The sequence below is a fragment of the Pongo pygmaeus genome, chromosome 5 (genome assembly GCF_028885625.2).
Source record: "Pongo pygmaeus isolate AG05252 chromosome 5, NHGRI_mPonPyg2-v2.0_pri, whole genome shotgun sequence".
Lineage (NCBI taxonomy): Eukaryota > Metazoa > Chordata > Mammalia > Primates > Hominidae > Pongo > Pongo pygmaeus.
The window spans coordinates 42,093,751-42,106,059 of record NC_072378.2 but is presented as its reverse complement, the minus strand read 5'-3'; the positions used below and the strand labels follow the sequence as shown (position 1 = coordinate 42,106,059).

Below are 12,309 nucleotides of genomic sequence, written 5' to 3'. Positions count from 1 at the left end.
TCCATCTTACGGCAACTTTCTCTCTTATCGCTTGCACCTACTGGCCTCCGATGCTTGAACTAAAAAGTCAATAAGATGAAAGTCTATTGCGGCCACCCTCAAGAAGGAAAAATACACAGAAACAATTGATACACGAAGCACAGGGTACACCCTGGGTTGAGGTCATGGCTGCCCAGGGCAGGGAGGCAGCGACTAGACTAATCCTGGGCGTATAAAAGAGGAAAGAGTGCCCAGGTCTTCACTCCACTGCGACTGCAGAACTCAGAGTGGCTCTTCCTCTGTGGCCAGTTGGGGACCAGCATCATGAAGTGGATGGTGGTGGTCTTGGTCTGCCTCCAGCTCTTGGAGGCAGCAGTGGTGAAGTGAGTCTGGGACCCGGCTGCTGGTGCAGGGAGCCTGGATGGGAGCCTAAAGCCCTGCAAAGGGTAACTGGGCCAGGGGACAACCTGCCTGTCTCTACTCTGGGACTTCTGCTAGGGGAAGGGAAGTCTCCCTTTGCTCATGTTAGACAGGACACATGGGTGGAAGGAGACACAGCCCCTGCCTTCAGGAAACTTCCCATCAAAGGGAAAAGCACGATCCCTTCCCCCATCTGATGAGGAAAGATGGACCTGAAACAGAGGTGGTAAGGGTGACTACTGCCCAAGCAGCCCCTGAATGGCAGGTGTGGATTCTTCCCACAGAAGGGAGCAATCCTTTCTGGATAAGGGATATCTTATCCAGAATCCTTTCTAAAAATTGCTTTAAGGCTGAAAATTTACTGGCAGATGCCAAAATCATCTAAGCAGAAACACCAGTAAATATAAATCTCTATACCCGAGGGGTCAGGAGAAAACTCTGGAGTAGATGGCATGGCTCACAGGCCAACAGGAAGGCGCCCAGCCTGCCATCTTGTCTGTTATTTCTCTATCCAAGAGTACTTCCTGAGGCCAACAGCTGGCTCCTCTCAGAAACTCCTATCAATATGCATATCTGGTAGAGGTGGTTAATTAGTCTTCGTAGCTCAGGGTGAAGGGGTTTAGCAGAGAATTTCTGGAGAATGCAGAGTCCCCAGGGAATGGGGATTAAGCAGAATTCTGGAGCCTAGAGCAAGGCCAGAGTGGATCCCTAGAGACTCCCAGGCAATGGCAGCAAGCAAGTCTGGGAAGGAGAGTGCCAAGGGGGTGACTGAGCCCATAGGAAGGGACAGAAACCGTGATTTATAAGTTCCAACTCCAGAGCTGATCTGTGCTCCAGACCACCCAGGCCAACTTCCCATGGTCCTGGTGTCCTGAGAGGAGCAGTGATGGGGCCTAGACCATGCAATTAGCAGCTGGGACAGAACTAGGACTCTGTGTCCTGAGTCCCAGCTAGTGCTGTTGCCCTTGCTCCATGCTCTGTCACATCCAGCTGGTGCCAGGTGCCTGAGGGCCACCGTAGAAAGGAACTCTGGGGTGAACTTTGCCATCTCTGAAATCTTCTTTGTTTTTTTTTTTTTTTGAAACAGAACTTCACTCTTGTTGCCCAGGCTGGAGTGCAACGGCACGATCTCGGCTCACTGAAACCTCTGCCTCCCAGGTTCAAGCGATTCTCCCACCTCAGCCTCCCGAGTAGCTGGGATTACAGGCGTGCGCCACCATGCCCGGCTAATTTTGTAATTTTAGTAGAGATGGGGGTTTCACCATCTTGGCCAGTCTGGTCTCGAACTCCTGACCTCAAGTGATCCACCCGCCTCGGCCTCCCAAAGTGCTGGGAATACAGGCATGAGCTACCGTGCCCGGCCTGAAATCTTCTGTTAAAAATGTACATTTCCTGGGCTGGGCGCGGTGGCTCACACCTGTAATCCCAGCACTTTGGGAGGCCGAGGCGGGCGGATCATTTGAGGTCGGGAGTTCGAGACCAGCCTGACCAACATAGAGAAACCCCATCTCTACTAAAAATACAAAATTAGCTGGGCATGGTGGCCCTTGCCTGTAATCCCAGCTACTCAGGAGGCTGAGGCAGAAGAATTGCTTGAACTTGGGAGGTGGAAGTTGCAGTGAGCCGAGATCAAGCCATTGCACTCCAGCCTGGGCAAGAAGAGCGAAACTCTATCTCAAAAAAAAAAAAAAAAGTACATATCCTGGGCGAGGCATGGTGGCTCACACCTGTAATGCCAGCACTTTGGGAGGCCTAGGCAGGCAGGTCACGAGGTCAGGAGATCGAGACCAGCCTGGCCAACATAGTGAAACCCTGTTTCTACTAAAGATACAAAAAATTAGCTGGGTGTGGTGACAGGCGCCTGTAAATTCCAGCTACCCGGGAGGCTGAGGCAGGAGAATCTTTTGAACCCAGGAGGCAGAGGTTGCAGTGAGTGGAGATTGTGCCATTGCACTCTAGCCTGGGTGACAAAAGTGAAACTGCGTCTTAAAAAAAAAAAAAAAAGTACATATCCTGAAAAGGGTAATGCCTAAAGTCCCTCTTTCTTTCCTGGGGAGGAATCTATGGGATATTTGACAGCAAAGGGCCAGGAGGACCCTTGAGATGGGGCGAGGAGGACATGCATGGTGAAATGAATGGTTTTCTGAATCTCAGCGCAAGTGCTGAGAAGAGCTTTGTAAGAAAGAGGGGAAGAGGCAAAGGGAGGAAGAAACACACACACACACAGAGAGACAGACAGAGACAGAGAGAAAAAGGCTGAGAGAGAGAAAAAGACACACACAAACAGACAAGGGGGAAGAGAGTGGCAGGGAGGTTGAAGCATGCAGTTAAGAGAAGGAGAGAGAGAAAGAGAGGACTGGGAAGAGAGGAAGGAGGGAGGGCCTTACCTCATATGCAACCCTTCTGTAGAGTGCCCCTGAAGAAATTTAAGTCTATCCGTGAGACCATGAAGGAGAAGGGCTTGCTGGGGGAGTTCCTGAGGACCCACAAGCATGATCCTGCTTGGAAGTACCGCTTTGGTGACCTCAGCGTGTCCTACGAGCCCATGGCCTACATGGATGTGAGTCCTGACCCTTCCTGGGGGTAGCCTTCTCTCTGGTGTGGGCTGGAGGGAAGGGGCAGATCCCTTCACTCCTCTGCCCATGGAGAAGCCTGGGACCCCTGGATCCCTCTGGAACTAACAGCCTGCTCCATGGCCCCCAGGCTGCCTACTTTGGTGAGATCAGCATCGGGACTCCACCCCAGAACTTCCTGGTCCTTTTTGACACCGGCTCCTCCAACTTGTGGGTGCCCTCTGTCTACTGCCAGAGCCAGGCCTGCAGTGAGTGCTGAGCTGGGCAGAGAGGGGTGGTGGACAGGGCAAGGCACTGATACCCTCTGGGAAGGGCCAAACTTCCAGAGGGAGCTCAGGACTGAGGGGAGCTCAGTCCTGGGGAGGACCAGGGACATGTGCAGGGCCACACAGCATGCCCAAGCCAGAGGAAAGATGCTGGTCCTGCAGCTGGATGGCCCCTTTGCCTTCCCTGCCAATATGTATCCCTTTGCTTATGCCAGCCCCTAACCCCCCACTCCCTTTTATTCCACTCTCCCCATTCTGTTTACTCTGGGCAATGCCATTCCATTCCACATGACTAATTTCCAGTCCATTCCATCCCAGTCCATTCTACTCCATTCTACTCCATTCTATTCTGCTCCACCCCAGTATTTACTAAGTTCTCACTGAAGTGTCTCCAAGAGACACAACAGAACAATATAGGATGTGGGCTCCATACTACAGTGGTTTTGGGAGACAGGCAGTGTTTGCTTTCTTAAGGTTGCCTTGGTCCCTGCTGAAGCCTTGGTGTTTGGGTCCTGACACCTTTGGCCCAAGGGGTCCCTTGATGTCCCCACCCTATGCTATGACTGGCTTCTTGATGAGTGAAGGTGGGGGGCACTTGGGGATGCCCTGGAGGGCTGAGGGGAATGCTGGGATGTGGTGCAGGCCCATTCACTTCTTCATCTGATGAGTAATTACTCAGCACTGCTGTGAGCCACGTGCTTTGCTGGGGACCAGGGACTCAGAGCTGGGTTCTCTGCAACCCTGTCCACAGGGAGGCCACAGTCCTGAGGCATCCCAAGATTCTGTAAGTCAGAAGGGGCTTTGGGGACAAGGCTGGCCAGCTCCCATGGGCCTTCCAATGCCACCCCTTGACTTGGCAACCAGGGGTGCTGAGGTCCCAGGATGTGAGCGCAGCCTGAGCGAGAGGCTGAGGTGGGAACCCGGCGGGCCTGAGAGCTGAGCAGCCCTGCCCCGGCCGGCCTGACTCCCCATGCCCTGACTCCCCCGCAGCCAGTCACTCCCGCTTCAACCCCAGCGAGTCCTCCACCTACTCCACCAACGGGCAGACCTTCTCCCTGCAGTATGGCAGTGGCAGCCTCACCGGCTTCTTTGGCTACGACACCCTGACCGTGAGTGGGCATGGGGAGTGGAGGCTGGGGCTGTGACCTATAAGCTGGAGGGGACAGTTAGATGGAGTCCCCTGAAACACGGTGGAATGCTAGTGTTCTGGTGTGCAGGACAGGAGGGCAGGACAAGACAGGTCCATTCAGTCACTCCCCTAACACTCACTGGTGGCCACCATGTGCCAGGCACTGGGGCACCATACTGAACAAGAGGGACATGGTCCTTTTCCTTAAGAAGCATAAGGCCTGGGGAGCTCAGAGAAGAAGGAGACGGGTGAGGAGGTGAGCTGTGGCAGTCAAGGAAGGCTACGCAGGAGAGGTGGCTCCTGCAACACTTGTCAAGAGGCAGAGGTGGCTGGCTACGATGGCTCACACCTGTAATCCCAGCACTTTGGGAGGCCAAGGTGGGCAGATCACGAGGTCAAGAGATCGAGACCATCCTGGCCAACATGAAACCCTGTCTCTATGAAAAGTACAAAAAATTAGCTGAGCGTGGTGGCATGTGCCTGTAGTCCCAGCTACTCGGGAGGCTGAGGTAGGAGAATCTCTAGAATCAGGCGAGCAGAGGTTGCTGTGAGCTGAGATTGCGCCACTGCACTCCAGCCTGGTGACAGGGCGAGACTCTGTCTCAAACAAGCAAACAAACAAACAAACAAGAAAACCAAAACAAACAAAAAAGAAGGGGGCAGAGGTGAGGAAGGGATGAACAGAGGCTTGAGGAGTCTCTAGGCGAACCTGGAGGAGGTGAGTGGAGTCAGACTGGTCACCTCCCCTCGTTTCTGTCCCCATTAGGTCCAAAGCATCCAGGTCCCCAACCAGGAGTTCGGCTTGAGTGAGAATGAGCCTGGTACCAACTTCGTCTATGCACAGTTTGATGGCATCATGGGCCTGGCCTACCCTGCTCTGTCCGTGGATGAGGCCACAACAGCTATGCAGGGCATGGTGCAGGAGGGCGCCCTCACCAGCCCCGTCTTCAGCTTCTACCTCAGCAAGTGAGCAACCAGCTGGCCAGTCCCCACCTCCCGGGGTGCTCCCCCGGCCGCCCTGGACAACTGAGGCTCAGTGCTCAATGCTTTGGGGTTTGAAGGCATCGCAGCGGGCATCTGGCTCCAGTCAGTCTTGCTCCAGGGCCTTCCTTCCTGGGCTTCCTCTCGAATCCTCTCCCAGTCACCCGACCACACCCCACCCCTGCACCTGTCCCCAGTCCCCTCCAACTTGTCTTTGCACTCCATGGCCAGGATGGAATCTCTTCCGCAGTGGCTGAACTTTGCCCTGAGTTTTGCTGCTCTGATTCTCAGCACCCCTTGGACAGGCCTCCTGGTGGAGAAGCGGGTGGGGCAGTTCGCTCACTTCCTTCTGACTGAATGTTTTCTACCTGTATCCCTCTTTTGCATAGTAATGTATTGCTTCATCTCCTTTTATCTATTGTTCTAACCTGGTCCTGGAGTCTTCTGGTCTAGGTCCACTGCTGACCCCCAGCAGGTTGTTATCCTTGCCAGTCAACATGAGCATGTGCAGGCATTTAGTGAGACAGGCAGTGGGTGGGGGTGAGCGGCCTGGGGCCTGCTTTTCTTTGTTCTTCTTCAGAATTAGCCAGCAACTTGCTTTTGCTTTGTTTTGTTTTGTTTTTTTGAGATGGGGTCTCGCTCTGTCACCCGGTCTGGAGTGCAGTGGCGCAATCTCAGCTCACTGCAACTTCTGCTTCCCGGATTCAAGCTATTCTCCAGCCTCAGCCCCCCAAGTAGCTGGGATTACAGGCGTGCGCCACCGTGTTCGGCTAATTTTTGTGTTTTCAGTAGAGACAGGGTTTCACCATGTTGGCCAGGCTGATCTCAAACTCCTGACCTCAGGTGATCCACCCAAAGTGTTGGCCTCCCAAAGTGTTGGGATTACAGGCGTGAGCCACTGTGCCCAGCCTTAGCCAGCCACTTTCTAGAGACAGTTAGCTTCATTGGACTAATCTGGGGAATCTGAAGTTCAAGGACCTCATCCGTTACCAATGTTGCTAACTTCCTCCCCACCTCTGTTTGTGATTCCTCTGCGTGTAAACAGAGCAGCTCCACCCAGCTCCACACTCCAGCTACCAGAGAAGCCTCTGGAACAAACATGGAATATCCTTACCCCCATTCACCAAGACCCTACCTGTCTCCAATCTCAGCAGAAAAGTAACAAGCTGGGCCTGGGTGGGGCTCCCGGTGACATGTCTACCAGAGGCAGGAAGCAGAGGGGAGAGGAGAGCAGAGTGTGGGCTGGGGGTCCCAACAACTAGGGGCCCCCCCAGAGGTCAGCATCATTCGGGAGCCTGAGGCACTGGGAATTCCAAGGCCTGGCCAGAAAGCCCCAGTCTAAGGGACACATCCCCGTCCCCAGGGAGCCCCAATCTAAGGGATGCAGCCCCATCCTCAGGGAGCCCCTGTCTGGAGCAAGGAAGGAGCTCTGTTTCCCTGTGGAGGTGACGCTCAGGAGGGAAGTCCTTTTCCATGGCACTCCCTGACTTCCCCTTCCCTTTCTCTCCTGCAGCCAGCAGGGCTCCAGCGGGGGAGCGGTTGTCTTTGGGGGTGTGGATAGCAGCCTGTACACGGGGCAGATCTACTGGGCGCCTGTCACCCAGGAACTCTACTGGCAGATTGGCATTGAAGAGTGAGTCTGTCGTGGGGCCCCGGGGATGTGGCACTTCCTTGGAGTGGGCATCCAGGCCATGTCACACACACACAGTCTGGCACTGCTCTGGGATGGGGCAGAGGACCTCTGAGGCTTACTCCTACAAAGCCACAACTGCCCTCTGCAGGAGTGACAAAGCCGAGCTCAGCCTGGAGAAGAGAGTGGGTGTGGACAACATAGGGAGGGGCAGGACCTGGACTCCCGAACACTAGGGACCCTGCAGTCCAGCCCCATCATGGGCTCACAGATTAGAAACGAAGGTGTGTTAGCAACTAATTTGCTCAAAGTCCTTACAATGAATCAGTGGCCCTGGTTTTCAGTGTTTTTAGAAACTTCCTTGACACTTTTAAGGAATAGGTCCCATGGCATGATGCAGGGGAATAGCCGGATTGATCTTTGCAGTGTCCTCACTTTCCTGAAGAAAGTAGCTGTAGCTGTTTGTCCCACAGTGGTGGGGAAAGCTCGCCCCAGCTGCCCTGAACTGAGGCTGCCTGTCTTCTCCCCATACAGGTTCCTCATCGGCGGCCAGGCCTCCGGCTGGTGTTCTGAGGGTTGCCAGGCTATCGTGGACACAGGCACCTCTCTGCTTACTGTGCCCCAGCAGTACATGAGCGCTCTTCTGCAGGCCACAGGGGCCCAGGAGGATGAGTATGGACAGGTGTGACTGGTGAGGGTGTCTCTCTTCCCCAAGAGGCTAGTCCAGAGGCATTCATGATTTCTCCTGGGAACACAATAGCCAGCTGGGCGCCGTGGCTCATGCCTGTAATCCCAGCACTTTGGGAGGCCAAGGCAGGCAGATCTTTTGAGCCCAGAAGTTCGAGACCAGCCTGGGTAACATGGCGAGACTCTGTCTCTACAAGAAATACAAAAATTAGCTGGGTGCGGTGGCATGCGCCTGTAGTTCCAGCTACTTGGTAGGCTGAGGTGAGAGGATTGTTTGAGCCCAGGAGGTGGAGGCTGCAGTGAGCCATGATCTCACCATTGCACTCCAGCCTGGGTGACAAAGCAAGACCCTGTCTCAAAAAAAAAAAAAAAAAAAAAAAAAAGCCTAACTCTTGACCTCCACGCCTCTATCTGCCCAAGGCACTGGAGGCAGGGGAACCTGGGACGACTGGGGCTGGGGCAGGATGGGGGCCTGGAGGCTTGTTCAGAAGGGGCCAGTTGCTTTTGCTGAAGGGGAGAGGGAGGTTACTATTAGGCAGGAATTTCTTCTGAGCTGCAATCACTCAGCAGAAACAGAGGAAACGCTTGCTGGACTTTGGGATAAGAGCAAAATGACTGGAATGTGGTGCTGAGTATGTGAGCAACCAGGGCTGACCTTTTATCCGCACCTCCCTCACCTCCACAGGGCCATACTCCTCTGCGCTTGTCTGTCTTGAGTCCAGCCAAGGGTTTGTTTAATTAACTCAAGCCCACTACCACTAATTTTAATTTTGGGAGACCAGTGGGGTACTCATTATGCAGATCTGTGTTTTTCTTTTTTTCTGTTTTTTGTTTTTGTTTTTTTTGAGACGGAGTCTCTCTCTGTCGCCCAGGCTGGAGTGCAATGGCGTGATCTTGGCTCACTGCAACCTCCGCTTCCTGGGTTCAAGCAATTCTCCTGCTTCAGCTTCCTGAGCAGCTGGGACTACAGGTGTACGTCACCACACCTGGCTAATTTTTTTGTATTTTTAGTAGAGATGAGGTTTCACCATATTGGCCAGGCTGGTCTCGAACTCCCGACCTCAAGTGATCTGCCCACCTTGGCCTCCCAAAGTGCTGGGATTACAGGCGTGAGCCACCGCACCCAGCCATCTGTGTTGTTGTTGTTGTTATTGTTGTTGTTTTGAGACAGAGTCTCACTCTATCACCCAGGCTGGAGTGCAGTGACACAATCTCGGCTCACTGCAAGCTCCGCCTCCTGGGCTCAAGCAATCCTCCCACCTCAGCCTCCTGAGTAGCTGGGACTACAGGCGTGTGCCATCACGCCCAGCTAATTTTTGTATTTTTGGTGGAGGCGGGGTTTCGTCATGTCACTCAGGCTGGTCTCGAACTTCTGGACTCAAGCAATCTGCCTGCCTCGGCCTCCCAAAGTATTGGGATTACAGGCACGGGCCACCGTGCCCGGCCAGATCTGCGTGTTTTAAAATGCCACTTGCAGGCTGGGCATCATGGCTCATGCCTGTGTATGTGTATGTGTGTGTGTGTGTGTGTGCATATATATATATATGCACACACACATATATATATATAGGCACTTGCAGAGAAAGAGCAGAGGTTCAATCTTTAATATGGGAAATTGAGGCAAGAGGAGTTAGGAGGCTCTGGGATCACTCCAAATCACACCCATTCTATGAGTCTATAGGTATAATGCCAGCATTACCTACACGGGACTTTCCCTTGGAGCTGCATTCTCCAGTCCAAAAACAGGCTTAGGGCTTGGGCCCGGAGCTCAGGCCTGGGATCCAGGGGCTGAGATGATGGGGGCTGGTGGGTGCTATCAAGGGGAGGATGAGTTAACCAGGGACCTATTCCTCTTGCAGTTTCTCGTGAACTGTAACAGCATTCAGAATCTGCCCACCTTGACCTTCATCATCAATGGTGTGGAGTTCCCTCTGCCACCCTCCTCCTACATCCTCAGTGTAAGTCTTGGTCCCTGCAGGCTGAGCCACTGTGATTGGGGGTGGGAGGAAGGGCTGGGGAGCCAGAAATGCTGGGTCTCCTCCCTTGTGCCATTTTCCGACTCTGTGCTTGTACTCATTTATCTTCCCCACTTATTGATTCTAAACCCCCTTCTCTGGAACAAGGCTATGAAATAGAAGATTGTCATCTATGATCAATTATTATTAATTAGCGGGGAGAGGCACTGGGCTCTTTGTTGAGCACTTACTAGGGCAGACCACTGTGCAGAGCACTTTGCTTCATGATCCCATTTAATTGTCACAGTATTTAATGAGGGAGATACTCATTTCTGTTTTACAAATGAAAACTTGGAGGTTCAGAGAGGTTGAGTAACTGACTCAAGGCGACACAGCTAAGGTTTGAATCCAAGTTGGTTTGGCTCCAGGGTTTAACCACCAGGCTGATCTGCTCCAAATTGGGAGCAGGAGGGAGGTCTGTGGGAAGAGAAGTTTCGCATCATGGGGAGAGGAGACCCTGCTGAGGACCACCGCAGCCTGAATATACCTGTTCCAGAAATCTTCCCACCCGCTCTGCTCTGGGGGCTCAGTTGGCCTACGAGCCCTCAAGGCAGAGACCCTGGCTCCCTCAGCTCTGCACTTGTGCTCCCAGCCCAGGGCTCAGAGCTGAGCAGGGCCCAGCTCATGTGTGAACAAATGAATGAGTGCTGCCTTTCTGTGTTGAGCAGAACAATGGCTACTGCACCGTGGGAGTTGAGCTCACCTACCTGCCCTCTCAGAACGGCCAGCCCCTGTGGATCCTCGGGGATGTCTTCCTCAGGTCCTACTATTCCGTCTACGACTTGGGCAACAACAGAGTGGGCTTTGCCACTGCCGCCTAGACTTGCTGCCTCAACACGTGGGCTCCCCTCTTCCTCTTGACCCTGCACCCTCCCAGGGCATTGTATCTGTCTTTCCACTCTGGATTCAGCCTTCTTTTTCTGGACTCTGGACTTTCTCTAATAATAAATAGTTCTTTATGTTGGTCATCCTGTTGTTTTTGGAAGGGAGTTTTCCCTGAGTGGCTAGGAGGTTTCCTGGTGGGTCACTGTGATTCTAAGAGAAATGGGACCTAAGGCATGGCTTGGGATGGGCTCTGTAACCCTCAGAGCTTAAAGTTCATACTTTTCCCCTGGAAAGGGAAGACAGTGGTAGCGCCATCATGGGTGGGTGGGTGGCGGGCGGGGGGAGAGTGTTCCTACTTGAGTCACAGAGAAATCGAGCCTATTTGCTCGAACCAACTCAGCAAGGGATCTTGTCCCTTTGGACTTCATCCCTGTCCTCCTCAGGAGCCTCTTAGCAAAAGATCCAGAAACCAAGAGCAACATGGTATGTGGGGAAGGAGGAGAGAGAGGAAGAAAAAGAGGAGGGGAAGGAGAAGAAAAGCAGGGGAGGGGCGGGGGGAGGAGACAGGGGAAAAGGGGCGGGGAAGAGGAGAAAGTAGAGAATGATGCCTCCGCACCCTGTGAACTTCCAACAAGGGAAGGTGACATGAAAGGAGCTCAGACAATTTCTGTCCAGCAACATGACAGCAAGCTCAGGCTGGTGAGTGGGGCGTGAATGTAGAACCCATAATGCGGGCAGGCTGCCTTCTACAGTCATATTTTACCCTGTCCTTCGCCAGGCTCACCCTGGCCTTGCGCCTTATGATCGGGGCAGGGATAAAAGTGCAAGATCCAGGTCCTGCACCCTACTCCTGAAGAGAAGCTGGAATTTGCCACAGGTGGAGTTTCTATGGCAACAGCACACCATCTGGGACCCTCTCTTTCTTAGACTGCCGAAGGACAGCCGGCTGCAGGTTCCTTTTAGGGGGTCGGACAGGCTACAGAATGTATCGTAGTGAGCCCTGGTTTGGGACATTACTGAGAGGAGAAAGAAAACTTGCAAAGAGGTAGAAGTGGATCAGAGGTTCCAAGTCAAGAGCCTCTTTCCCTGTAAGCCTTAGTCCGCTGAGCGTGACTACAAATCCCGGCGTACCTAGCGGGACTGCAGCGAGAACTACGCTTCCCAGTGGGCGCCGCGGCAGAGCGGCTGGGAGGCGGGGCGGGTGCTGCCCTCTGCCGGGCGCGGAGGGAAGTGTGCGTGGAGTGACAGCCGGAGCCCGGGCGCCGGGCGCGGGGCTCGGTGACAGCGGAGGCGGCGGCCCGGGCGGGACGCAGGGAGCGGCCGCGGCGCCGACGGCGGCGGGAAGGGCGGACGGGGCGGGCCTCCCTGGTGGCGCGGGGCCGGAGCAGCCCGGGAGCAGGTGGCGGGCACAGCTTGCGGGCCAGGCACCCGAACTTGGGACAAGTTGCCGGAGCCGCGGGGCGCGGGCGGCGGACAGATTGACCTTCAGAGCGAGGTGAGCGGGATCGGGGAGCGAGAGGCGCGAGGAGGGCCCGGGACCCCCGACCCAGGCTCCCTGGCTCCTATCCCGTGGGTCCCGGAGACAGGTGGGCGGGTGGGGGATGCCGGCAGGAGAGGGAAACAGGACAGTGCGCGCCGCCACCCACCCGCAGTCCGTCCGCCCCCGGGCGCCCAGCGCGTGGCCCGAGCGGCGCTCCCCGCCGAGCCGGGAGCCCCCTCGGCGCCTCCCTTCAGGCGCGGGCCGGGGGCGGCTTCTCCGCGACCTTATGTAACCGGGCGGGAGGGGCCGGGCGGGCATGGGCCT

General features: G+C 54.8%; 2 protein-coding genes across 3 annotated transcripts in view; both read left to right on the top strand.

The window, feature by feature from the left end:
* The first annotated feature begins 240 nt into the window (after positions 1–240).
* Positions 241–10,637, top strand: PGC (progastricsin). Its single transcript, XM_054492299.2, has 9 exons — positions 241–362; positions 2,809–2,959; positions 3,103–3,220; positions 4,229–4,347; positions 5,134–5,333; positions 6,862–6,981; positions 7,513–7,660; positions 9,525–9,623; positions 10,349–10,637. The coding sequence occupies exons 1-9, from the start codon at positions 304–306 to the stop codon at positions 10,499–10,501; spliced, it is 1,167 nt and encodes a 388-aa protein (XP_054348274.2). The 5' UTR covers positions 241–303; the 3' UTR covers positions 10,502–10,637.
* Positions 10,638–11,085: 448 nt separating this feature from the next.
* The window catches only part of TFEB (transcription factor EB), a 52,460-nt gene continuing 51,236 nt past the window's right edge, over positions 11,086–12,309 (top strand). Inside the window, exon 1 of one of the 2 annotated variants that reach the window (XM_063666210.1) lies at positions 11,086–11,204. In XM_063666210.1, the coding sequence (XP_063522280.1) occupies positions 11,185–11,204 (20 nt within the window). In that variant the 5' untranslated portion in view covers positions 11,086–11,184. Of the gene's footprint in view, positions 11,205–11,741; positions 12,001–12,309 lie in introns of those variants that run through there. The other variant, XM_054492175.1, reaches the window with a different exon arrangement.